At 49.9% G+C, this 18,973-nt stretch overlaps 9 protein-coding genes across 9 annotated transcripts; 6 read left to right on the top strand and 3 right to left on the bottom strand.

Moving 5' to 3' along the window:
- Positions 1-349: 349 nt before the first annotated feature.
- EURHEDRAFT_487855 (uncharacterized protein) lies at positions 350-1,511 on the bottom strand. The gene is made up of 3 exons (XM_040785588.1): positions 1,141-1,511; positions 703-1,087; positions 350-653 (listed from the first exon to the last, which is right to left on the bottom strand). Exons 1-3 carry the CDS (start codon positions 1,399-1,401, stop codon positions 361-363), a joined length of 939 nt encoding a protein of 312 aa, XP_040634765.1. The 5' UTR covers positions 1,402-1,511; the 3' UTR covers positions 350-360.
- A 585-nt stretch (positions 1,512-2,096) lies between these two features.
- EURHEDRAFT_416847 (YWTD domain-containing protein) lies at positions 2,097-3,158 on the top strand. Its single transcript, XM_040783067.1, has one exon. The coding sequence runs from the start codon at positions 2,143-2,145 to the stop codon at positions 3,097-3,099; it is 957 nt and encodes a 318-aa protein (XP_040634766.1). The 5' UTR covers positions 2,097-2,142; the 3' UTR covers positions 3,100-3,158.
- A 668-nt stretch (positions 3,159-3,826) lies between these two features.
- On the top strand, positions 3,827-5,940 carry EURHEDRAFT_257950 (RING finger protein). Its single transcript, XM_040778121.1, has 2 exons — positions 3,827-5,688; positions 5,756-5,940. Exons 1-2 carry the CDS (start codon positions 4,173-4,175, stop codon positions 5,782-5,784), a joined length of 1,545 nt encoding a protein of 514 aa, XP_040634767.1. The 5' UTR covers positions 3,827-4,172; the 3' UTR covers positions 5,785-5,940.
- A 782-nt stretch (positions 5,941-6,722) lies between these two features.
- mrsA (putative mitochondrial carrier protein) lies at positions 6,723-8,613 on the top strand. Its single transcript, XM_040778122.1, has 6 exons — positions 6,723-7,246; positions 7,467-7,536; positions 7,593-7,628; positions 7,682-7,964; positions 8,024-8,468; positions 8,528-8,613. The coding sequence occupies exons 1-6, from the start codon at positions 7,209-7,211 to the stop codon at positions 8,577-8,579; spliced, it is 924 nt and encodes a 307-aa protein (XP_040634768.1). The 5' UTR covers positions 6,723-7,208; the 3' UTR covers positions 8,580-8,613.
- A 971-nt stretch (positions 8,614-9,584) lies between these two features.
- On the top strand, positions 9,585-12,281 carry EURHEDRAFT_406392 (putative AAA family ATPase; the record flags this gene model as incomplete). Its single annotated transcript, XM_040780458.1, has 3 exons — positions 9,585-9,668; positions 9,825-12,000; positions 12,061-12,281. The coding sequence occupies 3 exons, from the start codon at positions 9,585-9,587 to the stop codon at positions 12,279-12,281; spliced, it is 2,481 nt and encodes an 826-aa protein (XP_040634769.1).
- Positions 12,282-12,765: 484 nt separating this feature from the next.
- Positions 12,766-14,281, bottom strand: EURHEDRAFT_518710 (NYN domain-containing protein; the record flags this gene model as incomplete). Its single annotated transcript, XM_040786709.1, has 2 exons — positions 12,766-13,383; positions 13,439-14,281. 2 exons carry the CDS (start codon positions 14,279-14,281, stop codon positions 12,766-12,768), a joined length of 1,461 nt encoding a protein of 486 aa, XP_040634770.1.
- Positions 14,282-14,767: 486 nt separating this feature from the next.
- Positions 14,768-15,514, top strand: EURHEDRAFT_416852 (heat shock 9/12 family protein). Its single transcript, XM_040783068.1, has 3 exons — positions 14,768-15,110; positions 15,163-15,355; positions 15,410-15,514. The coding sequence occupies exons 1-3, from the start codon at positions 15,077-15,079 to the stop codon at positions 15,453-15,455; spliced, it is 273 nt and encodes a 90-aa protein (XP_040634771.1). The 5' UTR covers positions 14,768-15,076; the 3' UTR covers positions 15,456-15,514.
- An 85-nt stretch (positions 15,515-15,599) lies between these two features.
- Positions 15,600-16,448, bottom strand: EURHEDRAFT_465651 (uncharacterized protein; the record flags this gene model as incomplete). The annotated part of the gene is made up of 1 exon (XM_040785036.1): positions 15,600-16,448. One exon carries the CDS (start codon positions 16,446-16,448, stop codon positions 15,600-15,602), a length of 849 nt encoding a protein of 282 aa, XP_040634772.1.
- A 224-nt stretch (positions 16,449-16,672) lies between these two features.
- Positions 16,673-18,925, top strand: cog6 (Golgi transport complex subunit COG6; the record flags this gene model as incomplete). The annotated part of the gene is made up of 2 exons (XM_040785042.1): positions 16,673-16,969; positions 17,021-18,925. 2 exons carry the CDS (start codon positions 16,673-16,675, stop codon positions 18,923-18,925), a joined length of 2,202 nt encoding a protein of 733 aa, XP_040634773.1.
- Between the last annotated feature and the right edge of the window lie 48 nt (positions 18,926-18,973).

Here is an 18,973-nt window from a genome sequence, read left to right on the forward strand (position 1 = left end):
TTGGCGCGTTTTTCAATGCGAAATTGGTGGCCATTAAGGCGATCAGAAAGGGTGGAACGCGGTATGTTAAATCGACGTGCTGTTTCACGGATTGAGCTGATTTCTCCTTTTTTAAAAGCTTCTATAACTAATAAGATGCGTCCCTCTTGTTCCCGCGAGTTTCGGTTCGATCGAGAGCGATTTGGTGGCATGGTGGGTGGTTAAAGATGGGAGAATGCATAGAGACGCCAAAAAATGGATGGGTGGCTCGGGAATTACGTTATTGTATACCGACAAATTATCGCCTTACTACTCGGTAGAGAAATGACATCCCGAGGAATATTCATCAATGAACGAACAAATAAATGGTGTCAAAGCTATCTAGTTACCTCTAGCCTTAAACTGGATAGAATTAAGAATAAACTCATCTCTCCCTCTCTCAACCTCGTCCAAATCAACACCCCCAACATACTCTTCAACCCTCTCAGTCACCTTCTCCTTCTTCTCCGGCTCATGCCCGAAATCATACTGCTTCATATCATCACCCCAAGACTTCACTGCAGGCCCGAGTTGGTCAATGAAGTGTCGGAAACTTCGACCACCACCGAGGACATTCGTCATCAAGGGACCGTTCACTGCCCAGCGGAGACCGAGGCCGGATGTCATTGTTTTGTCTGCCTCGTTAGTCCATTGAAGTCTTAGGGGAGATGGGGGAGGACTTACCCAGATCCTCGGCAGAAATAACACCCCTCTCAACAAGACTATAAGCCTCATTACAGACAGCCGCTTGAAGGCGATTGGCGATAAATCCTGGGGTCTCCTGCTTCACAAGCACAGGATCCTTACCCAGTCCTTTGTAGAAGTTCATCGCGGCCGAGACCGTCTCCGCATTTGTACCCGGGTGGGGAACCACCTCGACAAGGGGAATAAGGTGTGGTGGATTGAACGGATGGCCGATGAGAATGCGAGATGGGTTCTTAGTGCAATCTGTGACGAATTGCGAGGAGGGAAGGCCAGATGATGAGGATGCGATGGTGATGTCTGGCCGGGTGTTGGCGTCGAGGTGGGCGATGAGGGGGCGTTTGATGTTTAGGCGCTCGGGGCCATTCTGCGCATGTTGACATAATATTCTTCACGTTAACAAGGGGCATAGAGACCAACCTCTTGAATGTAATCTACCTCTCCGAGGTACTCGTCAATGTTCTTGACGAATTGGTAGTTTTCCAATGATGCCCCGGGTACGAGTCCGATTTGGGACAATGTCGGCCATTCTTTCTGTAGATAGGCATGAATCTTTTCCTCTGCACCGGGAGCAGGGTCTGTCACGATAACCTTGTATCCTTTGGACAAGAATAGGGCTGTCCAACTGGCGCCGATGACACCGGTGCCGACAATGCCGATTGTTTTTATGGTAGCAGCCATGTTCCGTTGTGTGATACAATGAAAGTTAACAGGCTATCAGATACCGGGATCCCAGCTGTTTATAGAGCAGGGTTACTCTTCTAGAACAATACGACGGAATAAGGCATCAGTAGCGCTCCGCATGTTATCCGAGGAAGCGAAGTTCCGCTCCAAGGTCGGAAATACATGACGTATGTTAATTACAAGTAACGCCCCACCGGATCCACTCAGGAATGTTTCTGGAACGTCCAAAGAAGCCCTAGTACCAGGCACTCGGGTCACTTCACTAAGCATACTTACTGCATAATGTGAGCACTAACTACGCTATTATGGATAAACTATACACGAAGAAGACTGCGAGGTTCAATGTTTGATATGTACCATACAATACTCACAAAGTCCCAAGTTAACCTGATCTGATTGCATCAAACCCACCGGCTAATCGGCTTCCCGTCCTGACTCGGAGGCGTTTGGCCCACCGACTCGAATCCGAGATACTCCCGCAATTCCGCAGGGCTATCCGCTTGCCTTCCGAGGTTTCTTGCTTTAGGGACTTCCGGATCTACTTGCTTGGTTATTGATTGCTGGCCGATGTTGTGATTTATGATCTACGGTGTACGCACTGCTGTCATACTGGGTTACTAGATCTAGGGTTGTATATAAGTTGGTGAAGTTCCTCTTCTGTTTTGACTCTCTTAGCTACAATCTAAACTATACACCCAAATATCGTCATACCAAACCCAATTTCTGAAGATCATCAACATGACCGACTACCCCCGAATTCTCGTCCTCGACGTTGGTCTCTCAGCCGAACCACCCCTCCTCCAAGCAGGCCAAGTTCTCGAGTTCAATCCAAACGACACCACCAAGCAACTACGAGTCCTAGTCCCCAGCCAAGTCCTCCCGGATGGCATCGCTGTCGACTCTGCCAGGCAACGCATGTTCTGGACCTGCATGGGCTTTCCCGGGAAATGGGACGGAGCGGTTTACTCGTCCGCCCTGGATGGTACTGATGTGCAGACCATCGTGGCACCTGGGAAAGTGAACACACCGAAGCAGTTGACCTTGGACGAGACCGCGAAGAAGGTCTACTTCTGTGACCGTGAGGGTCTGGGTGTGTACCGGTGTAACTTTGACGGATCTGAACTCGAGGCTTTGATTCTGAATGGTAAACCTACCACGCCACCTGATGTGTCTTCATGGTGCGTTGGAATCACCGTTGCGCCGTCGCTGGGCAAATTCTTCTGGACGCAAAAGGGATACTCGAAATCCGGACAGGGGCGCATCTTCTCCGCCAACATCGATATGCCTGCTGGCCAGTCAGCAACTTCGCGTGATGATATCCAAGTCGTTCTACCAGGCCTGCCGGAACCCATTGATCTCGAATTCAACGAGGCCTCTAGTACATTATACTGGACTGATCGTGGTGAAGTGCCGTTTGGAAACTCGCTGAACCGGGCCCGGTTGGATGAGTCGGGCATGCCAACGACAACCATGACAGCTTCTGCTTCATTTACTGCGGAGGTGCAGGAGAGGAAATATGAGATTCTTACAAGGAACTTGAATGAGGCTATTGGTTTGAAGTTGGATGTTGAGCGGGGGCATATTTATTTGACCGATTTGGGAGGTAGTGTTTATCGGTGTGATTTGGAGGGGAAGGGTAAGGAGAGGTTGTATCTTGAGGATTCGAGGGCGTTTACTGGGATTGCTCTTCTGTGATATTTTTTTCTGTTTTATGTTAATAGAGGTTCTTAATAAGAATAAATAGACTTCTTTCCATGTACATCAACATTAGACTCTAGGATAGGTCAACCCCCATCATCGATATGGATCTAACAGTTGCTGAGCTGCAGTAGTGTCAGCTGACTGATCACACGTGACATGGGCTGATTGGAAATGATTGCTCATCTGCTGCCAGAAGATACAATAGGCATTTCCTGCGGCCTACTAGGCGTTTTTTTAAAGAACCACTATTTAATCACTGGCATCTTTTACTGCACTATTTCTTTTCTCTCTTTCTCTCCACACACCCACAGCGGAGTCTATCCTCAGGAGACAACAGGCGTGGTTTGCCAATCGACCAACACCAAGTGGCGATAATACGATCTATTAAGGGTACTTACCGTGAGGCTCAATCGTTATCCGAGTTCCTTATAGACCAAGACTTCTAAGTCCCCGCTCCCGTGACGTCCCGCCCTTTGCTCATCGCTTTTCGATCCTCGCTCTTCAACGTCCCTCTCTGACTCCCAACAACCTCGTTCGCAACAGTTGGCTGGGGATTATTTTTTATTTCTCTATTCAGCTCTGTTGCTTTTACCTTCTTTTATCTTTTACCCGGGAAACCCCCTTTGGTAGGCTGTGACGTGTGTTGATCAGGAGAAAAGGGAGAAGAGAAACAGTCTCGACGGTCTATTACCTCGAGGCTAATTTCTTCTTTTCCTTACTCTTACAGCACATCTCAGCTTACCACTACACGCTTTTCACCACGCCTCCTCTAACGAGAAAGAGGAAGGCGGCCGAGGCGGCGAACAACACCACCGCCGCCACCGAGCCTCCCGTCGCCGTCGGTACGCAAAACGCCACCTCCAGACGCTCGTCTCCCAGCTCCGCAAAGGTCCGCAAAGTCGAACCGGTTAAGAAAGAATCAGACTCGGACTCGTCGTCTGTTAGGAAAATCCCGGTTTCTGATAAGGATAAGAAGAAGGGGTACGATTTGGCTACGCCTGCGACCACCAGCATGGATTCGGACGATGATTTCATGAGCGATGCGTCCTCGAACGCGGACTTCCTAGATGACCAAGGAAGCGATATTGAAAGCATGGATGGTATGTTGCAAGCGTATATCTTATATATGTCATATTTCCCCCATACTGACGTTGCTGCGTTTCCTAGATTTCGGTGATGATATCGACGTGGGATTTTCCCAAGACAAGGACATTATCGGGCAGACGAAAAAGCCATACGAAGTAGACCATAAGGTCTTAGATCCGGGGGACATCGAGCGGGAGCAGAATGTACAGATTAACGAGGTCTCGTCGATCTTGGGCCTGCCACCGGAGTCGTGCGCTATTCTATTGCGATATGGGCGATGGAATCGGGAGAAGGTGATCGAATCTTACATGGACCGCCCTGAGAAGACACTGGAAGATGCGGGTCTTGGGACAAATTTCGATAATGCAGCAAAGACGGAGGCGGTATCGGGATTCATGTGCGACATTTGCTGCGAGGATGGAGATGACCTGGAAACGTATGCGATGCGATGCGGGCACCGCTTTTGCGTGGATTGCTATCGACATTACTTGGGCCAGAAGATTCGTGAAGAAGGGGAGGCAGCAAGGATCGAGTGTCCGGGAGATAGCTGCCATATGATTGTGGATTCGAAGAGCTTGAGCTTGCTTGTTACAGAGGATCTCAAGGATAGGTATCATACGCTCCTGACCCGGACTTATGTCGACGACAAGGAGAATCTCAGATGGTGCCCGGCTCCGAACTGCGAATATGCGGTTGATTGTCCGATCAGACAACGGGAACTCAACCGTATCGTGCCCACCGTGCAATGCGGGTGCAAGCATAATTTCTGCTTTGGCTGTACGCTCAACGACCACCAACCAACACCTTGTGCGTTGGTGAAGAAGTGGCTCAAGAAATGTGAAGATGATTCGGAAACGGCCAACTGGATCTCCGCCAACACCAAGGAGTGCCCCAAATGTTACTCGACTATCGAGAAGAACGGTGGTTGCAATCATATGACATGCCGCAAATGCAAACACGAATTTTGCTGGATGTGCATGGGTCTCTGGTCAGAGCACGGCACGAGTTGGTACAACTGCAGCCGATTCGAAGAGAAGTCTGGATCTGAGGCTCGCACAGAGCAGGCCCGGTCACGCGCATCGTTGGAACGGTATCTACACTATTATAACCGATACGCCAACCACGAGCAATCTGCGAAGCTGGATCGGGATCTGTATCTGAAGACCGAGAAAAAGATGACCAGTCTTCAGTCGCAGTCGGGTCTCTCGTGGATTGAAGTGCAGTTCCTCGATACTGCGTCGCAAGCTCTCCAACAGTGCCGACAGACACTGAAGTGGACCTACGCATTTGCCTATTACCTTGCCCGGAACAACCTCACGGAGATCTTCGAGGACAACCAGAAGGACCTGGAACTGGCAGTGGAGAATCTGAGTGAGATGTTCGAGAAGCCGGTGCCGGAGCTGGCGAATCTCAAGGTGGACATCTTGGACAAGACGGCGTATTGTAACAAGCGCCGGGTGATCCTGTTAAGTGACACCGCGGAAAACCTGAAAGATGGTGAGTAATGCCCTTTCCTTCTTTTAGTTAGTGTAGTGGGTTGGGACTAACGAATGTCGATGCCTAGGCGAGTGGTCCTTCAACGTGGAATGGTGATAAACGCCTGCCATCGGCCTACTTTATATCCCCCGCTTATAGGCGGAAAAGATTTTCTTCTCATGATGTGAATGACATTTTCAGCGTATATGATTCTTGCATTTCGGATCAATCTTGTCCGTTTTCCCGATTCGCGAATTGGACTTGAATGTATTCATTGATCGAGCATATTTTCTCATTTTACCACTATTATTTCTTTTGTTTCTGATATAACTGATTGCTGTGCGGTTGTGTTTGTTTTCGGTTCCTTTTGGCGGGCGCTGGTGGCACTATATCTCACTGATTTGACAGCTCTTTTTCATTACCTACAGATTACACGAGACGGGAGTATGCAGATCCGCGTGGCCTGTTTGACCATGAGCCGTTTGGGACAGACCGGCGTCTCGCGTCGGGCGTCTGCCCCGTGCCGAGTGTATACAGTACACCATGTGTTTCTACTCTTGTGTCAGTAGCGATTCTATGAAGCAAGAGCTGGAGGATCGGACATGATGGATTTATGAGATAGACCAATTTATGGCTCGGATAATTCGGAGATACTGTTTGTAGTCGTGGTGAGCATCGGCCATCCGATCTGATAAGAGATTCCTCCGCTGTTCGGAGATGCGGACTGTACATACAGAGAACAGTAGTACTGGGTCTTGTATGTGTTTTATTTTCTTTTTCTTTGCTCCAGATATGCTTCAGAGCCAAGCAATTAATCGAATGGCTCTTTACCCTGTATCTGTAGCGACGACAGTGCTCCGTAGAGCTACAGTATAAGATCCCATACGAGCATAAAGTTGTGCACTCTGGGGAATTCTCCGTCATCGGAAACCTCGGTCTGGACAGAGAACTGAATAAGCAGGAAAACACCGAAAAAAACAAATATTTTATATGATGAGTATCAATGATATTCTAGAAGAAAGATAAGCGAGAAGAACAAAAAAAGGAAAGAACTAAAGAGGAATTTAAGTCACTGGCAGTCGTGCATAAAATCACCTACCAACTGGCGGCGCTGGGGATCATCATCGGTCAACTTCTCGTCCACTTGGCTCCCCTCACCACACATACTTTTTTTTTTCTTCAGCTCTTCTCAGCCCAGCTTCCCTCCTCTCCCCTCGACTCAATCTTTCTCAATAATATTCTGATTACTCTCATATTCTCCTCTCCCGGCCCCCGACTCCTACTCGGCCTTCGGACTCGGTTCTAACAGGGAACAGCAAGAAACCTCAAGAGAATCTCCGCTCCCGCCGCCCGGGAAACTTTTTTTTCCACTCATAAAATTCCCTGAAAACCTGCCCTTTTGGCAACCACCACCGAATAAAGAATCCAGGCACCTGTTGCTGCCACTGTTCGGTTGCCGTCACCTCTCCGCTCTTCCCGGTCGCCTTCCTTTTTCCCTTTTTTCTTCAGTGTCCCCGGCTACAGAGCTTTCATAGCTCTCCATGGCAGCCCCAGATCAGGTTCCCGGGGAGGAATACGAGTATGTCATTTTGCTTGCTTGTGTGCTTGCTGTCCCCCAGCTGGCCCCCAGAATATCCCGATTGAATTTCCCCGCGGTTTTCTTTTTTGTGTTTTGTTTCCATTGAGTTGTCCCTCTAATTTGTTTCTTTTTGGCACAACGCCAATTGCATTGTACGCCTTGATATCTTGTCGAGGAATCGTCTACTGTGACAATTGAGCTAAGCTAACGTCGCATTCAGCTATGAAGCCCTCCCCTCGAACTACGGCCTCGGCCGGAATATGCTCGCCGGTGCTTTTGCAGGGATAGCGGTATGGATATGGTCAATTGCGCTGGAAATACTGGGTAGTGCTGACGCGCGGGATAGGAACACGCTGTTATGTATCCGGTGGATTTGTTGAAGGTACGATATCCATTATTTGTGAATGGGGAAATGATTGCTAATCATCTCGCTAGACTCGCATGCAAATCATACATCCTTCAGGAGGAGCCCTTTATACCGGTCTGACAAATGCGGTCTCGACAATTTACCGGATCGAGGGCTGGAGGACACTATGGAAGGGTGTTTCGAGTGTGATTGTTGGTGCTGGACCGGCCCACGCGGTGTACTTTGGCACATATGAGCTGGTCAAGGAATTCGCAGGTGGGAATGTGGACGAAGGGCATCATCCGCTGGCGGCTGCTCTGAGTGGTGCATCTGCGACCATTGCCAGTGACGCATTGATGAACCCTTTTGATGGTGAGCATTCCATAATTGCCGATACGCTCTATCCAACCGCGCGATCTAACAACCCGCAGTGATCAAGCAGCGCATGCAGGTTCATGGCTCAGTGCACAAGACCCTCGCCCAATGTGCGCGGTCTGTCTACCGCACAGAAGGTCTCCAGGCTTTCTACGTCTCCTACCCTACCACCCTTTGCATGACCGTCCCCTTCACCGCCACCCAATTCGTCGCATATGAGTCGCTTTCCAAGGTCATGAACCCGTCGCAGGAATACGACCCCTTCACCCATTGTATCGCCGGTGGTTTGGCCGGCGCTTTTGCGGCCGGTCTCACCACCCCTCTGGACGTCGTGAAGACGCTCCTCCAGACCCGTGGCTTGGCACAAAACGAAGAGGTACGGTCGGCCAAGGGGTTGATTAATGCTGCGTCTATTATTAAGCGACAGTTTGGCTGGGGTGGGTTCCTGCGTGGTGCGAGGCCGCGGATTATTTCTACGATGCCCAGTACGGCGATTTGCTGGTGAGTTTATTTCCTTTCGTGTCCGTGGTATGGTGATAGTGCTAATACCGATTTCTTAGGACATCGTATGAAATGGCCAAGGCGTACTTCAAGGGCCAGGAAAATGTATAAGGATGCTCCCTAACATCCCTCAACGAACCCGATTGCGATGAATCTACGAATCTGCGACATGTCTTCTTTTATCCTTGGTACCGGTACGGATCTGGGCGGAGCGACAACGGTGTCAGCACAAAAAAAAAGTGAAAAAAAAAAGTGACCCACCATGTCTTACCTCGGCCAAAAATGGAAACTGAGAGTAATGACATCACTGTTGGCATTACGTGAAGACACGGTATGATCCTGGAGGTTAAGGGAATATACAAAAAGAGAAATGGAGGAATGTTGCTGGTGGGCTCAATCGCATCAGTTCGACGCATTGTGTTTTCTGCTCTTCGTTACCTACACCCTGACTACCTCCCTCATCCTCCGAAATCTACCTTTCCTTGAACTCGGGTATGAGCAGAAGAACGAGACCCCGGATTGTCTCTAGCGATGTGAAGGGGGCAGAGGGAGCCGGGTCATGACAAAAGGGATATGATTTAAGATGTCCTCCGCAGCCGATTTATGATTATAATTCTGGCCATGTATTGATTATTAGAGATCTGGGTTCTCCGGGCGTGATTTGTTGATGTTCATCTTGGGCATTTTTGACATTTCGTTGCAATGTATAATCCGATAACGGGCGTTGGAACGCTGATTTCTTGGAGGCCATTTGTATTTTAAGCATAGAGTCCATTCTCTCTTCTATATATGTATCTCTTTCCAAGTATGTCTTCCGAAAACGTATGCCGGAGTACTACCACTATGTACATAGTATGGTTCGCCCAAGACTGCGACTCAGCGGTGACCAACGACGTCACGCCGCAAGCGCCCCTCCTACCTCCATTCGCATTCTGTCCTCTCATTGACTTCAACAATCCTCGGTTTGAAGAGTTTTTCCTGTTTAGCCACGATCAATCCCTTCCAGTTAAGGATTATCACTATCTGCCCTATCTGGATCTGTCGATCTATGGCTGGTGCGGGCGGGTGCCGAGGTAACCAACTTCGCTGAGAACGACCACAGCTCGCTCAATCGCAATGGCCAAAACCACCTCTTCGCTACAGAAGACCTACGATGAGTGCTATCTCACGTGCTCAACCGCCGTTTACTTCGAAGGCAAAGTGAGTTGTCTTTTCCGTCCTTCCTTTCGTCCTCGTCTTTCGTCACTGGCTCCGTCACTCCCACACACACATACACACGCACACACACTCTCTCTCCGACCTCTAACTTCCACACGGAATCACATTTCGCCTTGGCTAACCTGGACAATGGTTTAGAACAATGAAGCAGAGGCTCTGAGATCCTGGCGCTCCGCCCTCGAAACTATCAATTATCATAATGCCTATCGTCTGTCTGCCACCTACACCCCGCGAACCGAAACCGAAAAGGCCCTCCAAGACTCCATCCGTCAATTAGAGGCTCAATGTCGAGAACGCGTTGATCTCCTCGAAGCCCTCCGTGAAAGCAGGAAAGAAGCACAAAAAGACAGCAACAATCCAGCAACCAACGGCAACGGTACCGGCAACGGCAACGGCAACAGCAAACCTATAAGTCCTACCGGGTTATCGTCGCTAAAGGGGAAATTCTCCTCCAAAAGTCCGACTTCGCCCACGAATACTACTAGTAATCATAATCGCACGCCCGGCTGGATTGGTGACGGTACCATCCCCGCCGTTCACTACGCCGATCTATCCAAACCCCCCGCATTACCGGGTCGGCCCCAGCCTCAAACCAGGATCAGTTCCGAGTCGATCGGCCCCCGACACGCGAACACAACACCATCTGCAGTCTCACCGCCATCCCGGGTCCTATCCAACTCTTCTAGCAAACCCAAGAACAAGCCAAAGCCCCCGTCGCAATCGCGTACCTCGAGCCCGGAAAGAAAAGCACCGGACAATATACCGCCCATGTTATCGACATTGCGCAAAGGGAATCCCAAAAAGGATCCTAAGAAGGATCCCAAAAAACAGGCCAAGAAGAAGGCCAGTAGTCCTAGAGCTAGTCCGGAACGGGACTCGAGGCCGGCTGCCTCGCAGGCCGCTGCGGGCTTAGCGTGGGATAGTAACTATCGGTCACCATCGTCGTCGGACAGAGGAGCCAGTGATGCGGCACTAGTATCGTCGAGGATTAGCGTATCGGACTCGAGATATTCGTCAGGGGAGGAGTTGCCGACGAGGAGGACGTTTGCTGATGACACCGAGTCGAGCACTCCGCGGACGTCTGACCAAGCTATACGACGAGCCCCTGCGAAGACTCCGGTGACTATCTCATCTGCCGGGTCCGGTAATGCGCGTCCTTATTCTGCGAGTCGCGAGCGGTCGTATTCCTCGGGGTCTGTGCCGCGTTCCTCGCCAAAGCCTTCGGTTAAACCCAAACCGGCTGAATTGAGGACGTCGCAGCAGGCTCCTGTTCGACCAAGGCTTAATGGCGCAGCGTCTGGTTCCGGAACGCCCAGGTCTAGTCGCACAGGCCACCCCGTATCGAGAACTCGAATCACACCCACTTCAACTGAAAATAAAGACGCAGGACTGTCTGGTTCAATGGACCGGATGGATATTTCAGATCCGGCGATTCGAAGGAAACCGCAGGTCCGAAGAGAGACACCACCGTCGAGTGATGCCGAGTCACCCGGCCCTCGATCCACAGATGCAGACGAGGACAACGAAGAAGACGATGAGGGCGAGTACGAAGACGAAGATGACGCGATCATGGATGTCATGAGCAAACTCCCCAAAGGCGTCGACACTATGGCAGCTCGCCAGATTCTCAACGACATTGTCGTCCGTGGCGATGAGGTACACTGGGACGACATAGCAGGACTCGAAGGCGCAAAGAAAGCCCTCAAAGAAGCCGTCGTCTACCCATTCCTGCGTCCAGATTTATTTTCTGGTCTCCGCGAACCAGCACGTGGCATGCTCTTATTCGGACCACCGGGTACGGGTAAAACAATGCTTGCACGAGCTGTAGCTACGGAGTCCAAGTCAACATTCTTCTCTGTATCCGCCTCAACACTAACATCCAAATGGCACGGCGAAAGCGAAAAGCTCGTCCGTGCATTGTTCGGCCTCGCAAAAGCCCTCGCCCCATCAATCATATTCGTTGACGAAATCGACTCTTTACTATCCGCGCGATCATCAGGAGCAGAAAACGAAGCATCCCGTCGCTCAAAGACAGAATTCCTAATCCAATGGTCCGATCTACAACGTGCAGCTGCAGGGCGCGAACAAGGGAAAGCGGATAAAAAAATCGGAGACGCAAGTCGTGTTCTTGTCCTGGCTGCTACGAATATGCCCTGGGATATCGATGAAGCTGCCCGACGCCGGTTCGTGAGAAGACAGTATATCCCACTTCCTGAGCAGGGCGTGCGCGAACAGCAGATACGCAAACTCCTCAGCCATCAAGTCTACGAACTAGGCAATGATGATATCGAGGTTCTCGTCCAGGTTACAGAAGGTATTCCCCCTTTTTATCTTTCCCCATCACCCAAAACCGTATACTAATAAATGAATATAGGCTTCTCCGGCAGCGACATAACAGCCCTCGCCAAAGACGCCGCCATGGGCCCCCTGCGCAACCTCGGCGAAGCCCTCCTGCACACGCCCATGGACCAGATCCGGCCGATCCGGTTCGCAGATTTCGAGGCGAGTTTGTACGCTATTAGACCGAGTGTTAGTCAGGAGGGATTGAAGGCGTATGAGGAATGGGCGAAGAATTTTGGGGAGAGAGGGGGTTGACTTTTTCATCATCTGTTATTTGGATTGTGGTTGCGATGTGGTTAAAAGTATGATTGTGGTAGTAGATTGTGGACTGGTTGTACTGTATGTATTTGTGTTGATGTTGATGTTGACGTTGACGTTTTGATGCTTTATGTACGTTACGTTACGTTTACTTGGTCTGGTCTGGTTTGGTTGTTTTGGTGGGGAGTATTGGTTTTTGGTTCAGGTTTGGCTTGCTTGATTGGTTAGCATAAATGTTATGATACTTGAGTCTTTCGAGCAATGTTCGACATAAAAGAATTCGCAATGTGTGAGATGTAGATTGGTGTAGCAAGGCCTGCTTGTGCGATACATAAAACGTGAACAGTATGGTAACTAAGAACAATTCGCGCCCTGTATAGACATGAACAAGATAAATCTTCCGCCTTTGCATCTGATAGTCAAGGCCTGCCTGATCTATGTACTCCGATAACTAATGATCAAACTAGATCAAAATAAACCATCACATCGCCAAAAGCTCCTCGATATAATCATCCAACACAACCATCCTAAACCGATTTCCCCATTTCGACCGGAATTCCTTCCGCCGATAAGCCTGGCTTGTCACTTGCGAGAAGCTCACCAGTTCAACGGCCCAGCCTCGCTGCAGAGCCCGCTCCACCATCTTCATGAAGCCACCCGAGTATTCAGCTGCCGCCGCATCACCCGTGGCGAGGACAATCGTCGCCGGTTCGTCCGTATCCAGGAGAGACTCTAGGATCTTGAGGTGTAGAATTTCGTCCACACCTTGCTCGACCCATCGCTGGGCCGCCTCGTTCGTTTCAGAACTGGTGACGGCTTCTTGGGAGGTTGTTCGCGCGTTCTTTCTGGACTTGACCTGGCGGCGTGTTATTTGTTTCGCTTTGTGAACGCGATCCAAAATGTTTGTTTCGTAGCCGAGTTTCTCTCCTTCGTCGATCGCTGGAAAGCGGTCTGAGCCTACCAAGACCCTCTTGGCTGCAGGCCGATCACGCTCCAGAATCAATGAGAAATTCTTGAACGACAGCGGTAGACGGCGAATTCGGGTTGTTATGGGTATGTTCCGTGACACTTTAACTGAGTCATGAAATCCGACCATAATCTTGAGACACATCAGTAACTGTGCTTGATACGTTGTAGTTGCCTGGGAAACTTACATTGGAGATGTCAACAAAAACATGAACTGGCCGGGTTTCTGCGTAGTCTGGAAATTTTCTGAGTAACTTGGAATGGAGACCATCTCTCCGCTCATCTGCTGATTTGTATACGTTTGACTGTATACGAATCGCACCACTCTCAGGCGACTTTTTGATAGTCTCAGAAGTCAGGGCGCCATCGAGTTCATCGAAAGAGGACGGTGGGCTATCGCATAGCTCTGATTTCGCAGGCTGTGCGGAGGACGTAACACCTTTCTTCGAGAGCGGAGGATCAAAGACGCCGTCCGACTCCGCAGTACTGTCAGACGAAGTAGCCTCAAGCGTGGCTTTCTGAGTATTGTGCTCTTTGGCTGAGCCGGATTCCACACCGACTTCACGCTTATTCCTGCGAGATTTAGGGACGAGCACCCGTCTTGGAATGCCCGGGGTATCTTTGATTGAAACTTCAGGATTGTCAGGTTTAGGTGATGGCCGCTGAAGGATCTTGATTGGTGTGGATGGTTGTGGGGACCGTGGACGTGGGGTAGTACTCGAAGACTCGGAATCTTGACGATCTTCGGCTGTGGTGGTTGCGGAAGCAACGGCAGTACCTTGACCTAAGAAATCCCACAGAGAGCCGAAGTCACCGAGTTTTGGTGTAGCATTATCCCAATTGTTGGTATCTTTGGGTGTCGAGCAGCCTGAGTCATTGTTGGCATCCTTCAATTCTTCGACCGCAAGTGAAGCGACATAGTCTTCGGTGTGGCGAGACGGGATGGACGAGTCACCGACGGCGTGAGCAGGGGAGCGAAGCAGGTTAATCACCGGAGTGAAATCCCAGTTGGATGCAAACGATGCTGGCATTGATGATGATGATATAACTCAAAAAGGCAAATGCTGTAAATTGAAAATCGCGGCTGCGATAAGACGTTCTGTTCCTGAATGCGGGGCAGACAAAAACAAAAGGGAGGTACCGAGAGATAACGAGAAAAACCGATAACTAGACAAATGATCGTGAAGAACTCGCATAAATCAAAGAGATAAAACAAGTCAACATGGTGGTCGAAGAGACCTGAAGGCAGAAACTTGATGCCATACACCTTGGAGTTGGAGAAAGAAGGAGATAATGACTCGATGGCGGTGAACTGTCTCTATTCTGCCGTGGTTCACCGCCTTATATACAGAGTCTGAATAATCCGTCCCAAAGTAGATTAGTTTAACGGAGGTGTGAGAACAAATAATCCGAACCAACTTCCAAATTTAGACAAGTTAATTACACTAACCCCTTACAGACTAGTCTCGGTTATATCATAATACTGCACGTGCTCTGCGCGCCATCACGACGTCACTGTATATTTGGGACTTGGTCTCGAACGTCATCCACGGTTCACCTATTCACTATGTAGTATGATCTTCATTGGTTCGCGATGGTGTTGTTACCTTGGAATTCCCTGTTCAGGCTTCGAATGAAGCATTACTCCGGAATTTTCTACGACGTCATGGTACAATATTTGGCTTCAAGGGGAGAATCAGAAGGTATATAAGGGTGCTTTTGTTCGCTCCTTGCATCTTCCAATCCATCAACAACATCTTCTACCTCTGAACAAAACAATATATTCTACCTTTTCAAGATCAATAATACTCAAACCAACCATCATAATGTCTGACTACGGCCGCAAGGACTTCACAACTAGTATGTTTCTTCCCACGACGACCCTTAAAACACAGCTACTAACAATGAGCAGAGGCTAAGGAGGAGATCACTCCTGACTCGGCCAAGTCCACCCAGGACAAGGCCAAGGAGACCGTCACCGATACCACTGACCGTTTCACTCGTGGTGCCCAGTCCGACAAGGACAAGTCTGCCCCCCAGGAGGCTTGGGACAAGGGCCAACGTGTCCATGACAACGAACACCACGGCGGTGCCGGTCAGTCGATGTAAGTTTAGCTGTGATGTGCGCGACCTCGAGACAGATGCTAACTCAGTTGCAGTGGCGACAAGGTCAAGGATACCCTGGGACTTGGCGGCAACAAGTAATTTCTCTCAATTGAGAATGGGTTATGAATGTGTATAATTAGGCCTATGACTCTTACGAGTTGACGATACCATTGTCGTGTTTTAATAATGAATGAATAATTCGTACTGATCACTGTTCATGTTCAGCCGCATCACGTAGTAGTGTTATTCTCTTTGCTCGAGCATTGAATCCCGTTGTTGGATGAGTTGTTCCAGTTCGTGTTCTATTTGTCGATACTGGGCTCGAGCACTTGGTATATCCCCGGACAAATCAAGGAACATCCGGACCCGGTTTTCCAAGGTCTCGACCGTTTCCTTGATTTGAAGCACATCCCTCTCTTCAGCAATCAACCCCTCGATTGTAACCCCTTTATGCTTATTCCTCTCAAGTGACGCGATTTTGTCCCGATATTCTCCCACTTTCGCTGTGAGTAGCTTCGTATTCTTGGTCCATTCTGCCGTCAACGCTGGCAATTCCGAGGACGTATCGTGGGTTTCATCAGAGTTGAGCGTCTCCAGCTGCTCTTGCAGCGCAACAAGTTCCTTTTCCAAATATTTCTGTAAAGCACCCACCTTCGAGATTTGCTCGCGAGTATCGAATTCCTCCTTCGTAAGCTCGATAACTGACTGTCCGAGATCGGTGGTCTCCGTGCTCAATGCCCCCAACACGACGGTTGTCTCTGCCAGATCGTCCAGATTTTGCCTCCCTTTATCATCCAGGCACATTTCAACCTCGTCAAGTAGTTCTGATTTATGCTTGTCTTCCGCCTCTTCTCGCACTTTGAATCCTTGTACTGCCTCTTCCCGTGCGCGATGGATTAGGGTGGCTTCCTCGTCGGCCACATCGTTGGCTGCGGCTAATGCGAGTAGAGTTCGTAGGGTATCTTCGTTTCGTTCAAATGAGGGAACGGGTTTCGGTGCGTATTGGCGGCTTAGCCAGGAGTTCACATAGGCCCAATCTTTAGCCTGGATGGCGGCTTGTCGTGCTTTGGCGGGAGAAACGAGGGGGTCCATGATACGATTCAGATGCCGTTGGGCGAAGATACCAATTGAAGTATTCAATGTATTATTATTACTTTGTCGTTTATAGTATATGTCCAAATAGTGTTGTTTCTCAGGCCATGAATGTTGTTGATCCGATCAATAAACCGGGGCGATTAATCCGGTCCCGCTTTCTCTCCACGGAAGCATCAAGCTGTCAACCACCGTTTCTCTGTCTCGGTCTCAACAACGCGAACATGGCAAGTTACTTCCCACCCGGCGCGAATTTCAGCCATGCGTCTCCACGAGCTTCCTCTCCGGCAAATTCACCGCTCTCCCCGCCAGCGCAGCGATCCAATGCGCTCTCCAACAGACTGACGAGTGTCCTTTCGGCTTCCTACGCGGACTCGGATATACGCGATGCGCTGGAGACACTGAGTCTCAGGGGTGTTCATAACACGGCAGAAACACGGAGACAGTTACGGCTAGACGTGCAGAAGGAGGTGGTCGATTGCAATGCTGAGGTTGTTAAGGATTTTGGCAAGGTCGCGGAGGTGAGTTAGGTCTGGGTTTCGTGAGAATAAACAGCTGGCTGACAATTACAGCAATTGAAACGAATTGGAACAGTTATTATGAGCTTGAATCAAACATGTGATGAAATGCGGAAACACATCGTCCTGGCGAAACAAGATACCGCCCCTGTGCTGGATGAAGCAACATCGTTGATAAACCAGAAACAAGAGACGGAGACAAAGCAGGAGCTTCTCAGCGCATTTACGCAGCACTTTATAATCTCTAATGAGGACTTGCTAGCATTGACATCTGCCGAAGAACCCATCGACGACCATTTCTTCGACGTGCTCGCCAGAGTGAAGCAGGTACACCATGACTGTGAGGTTTTGCTTGGAGGGGAAAACCAAAGACTAGGCTTGGAGATCATGGAGAAGAGCTCCCGTAATCTTAATTCGGCTTATCAAAAGCTCTACGTGTGGATTCAGAAGGAATTCCGGTCGTTAAATCTTGAGGATCCTCGGATCAGCAACTCGATCCGACTAGCGCTACGGGTGTTGGCTGAGCGGCCTACTTTGTTCCACAGCTGCTTGGACTTCTTCGCAGAGGCGCGAGACTACATTCTGTCTGAAGCGTTTCACTACGCGCTCAGCGATGCTGTTTCTGGTGCTGGTGGTGATCGCAGCGTGAAACCTATCGAATTCTCGGCACATGATCCTATGCGATACGTTGGGGATATGTTGGCATGGGTGCACTCGACTGCAGTCTCTGAGCGTGAAGCTTTGGAGGCGCTGTTCGTGGCCGACGAAGAGGAACTCGCAAAGGGCATCCAAGCCGGCTTAAGCAGCGAGCCATGGTCTAGAATCGACGAGGATGAAGAGACTGTTGCATTCGATGGCCGCAAAGCCCTCAGTGACCTCGTCAACCGCAACCTTACCGGAGTCTCTCGATCTCTACGACAGCGTGTTGAGCTGGTCATCCAAGGTCATGACGATCCCGTCACTTGCTTCAAAGTCGTCAACCTACTGTCCTTCTACCGGACGACATTCTCCAGACTAGTGGGCCAACACTCCAACCTGGTGGAATTAATGCAGACGCTGGAAAAATTCACCTTCGGCCACTTCGAAACCCTCATGCGCGAACAAACAATAACCCTCTCTAACGACCATTCCGTCTTAACCCCCTCGCAAGATCTCTCCGCGCCACAATTCCTCCTTGACGCCCTAGAAGGCCTAACCTCCCTCATGAAAACCCACGAAGTCTCCTTCGCGGAAGACACAGAAACACCCGGCGAGAACCAATTCACCCCCGTACTGCGCGTCGCCCTCGACCCATTCGTCAAACTCGCCCAATCCTCAGCGGAAGACCTCCAGGACAAAACCGCAAGCACTATTTACAAAACAAACATCCTCCTAACAACCCGCACAACCATCTCCGCCTACCCCTTTGCCAGCGCAACACACCTCCAGCCCCTCTCAACATCAATCTCAACCATTCGCATCGATCTCCTCGAAATCCAACACAGCTATCTCCTCTCCTCCTCGGGTCTTCAGGTCCTTCTTGAAGCACTGGAACCCTACTCCCCATCTACCTCTACTTCCCAAACCAAGACCCATCAACGCCAACCAAGCATCAATCTCGCTTCAATAGTCACACTTTCCGCCTTCCAACCCAACTCCCTCATCGCAACCAGCCAACAACTCGACGATTTCCTACCGTCAGCGCTTATGGATGCCACGGACAATTTGAAGAGGGTGCAAAGCGCGGGGTTTGTGAAGAGTGTTACTGAGGAAGCTGTGGAGGCGTTTTGTCGGGACTTTGAGTTTGTGGAGGGGATGATTATCGGGGCGGATGAAGCGAGGGGTATCTCACTTGTGAATCAGGGTGGTGATTGGAGTGGAAGTGAGAGTGAAGGTGAAGGTGAGGAGGGTAAGGAGAAGTATAGTATGAGGGCGCTGTTCCCGAGGACGACAGGGGAGATTCGGGTGTTATTGAGCTAGAATTTTCTTCCATTGGTATTGTAAATGCACATTTATAGCAATCATAAG

This window comes from Aspergillus ruber (assembly GCF_000600275.1).
Source record: "Aspergillus ruber CBS 135680 unplaced genomic scaffold scaffold00039, whole genome shotgun sequence".
NCBI lineage: Eukaryota > Fungi > Ascomycota > Eurotiomycetes > Eurotiales > Aspergillaceae > Aspergillus > Aspergillus ruber.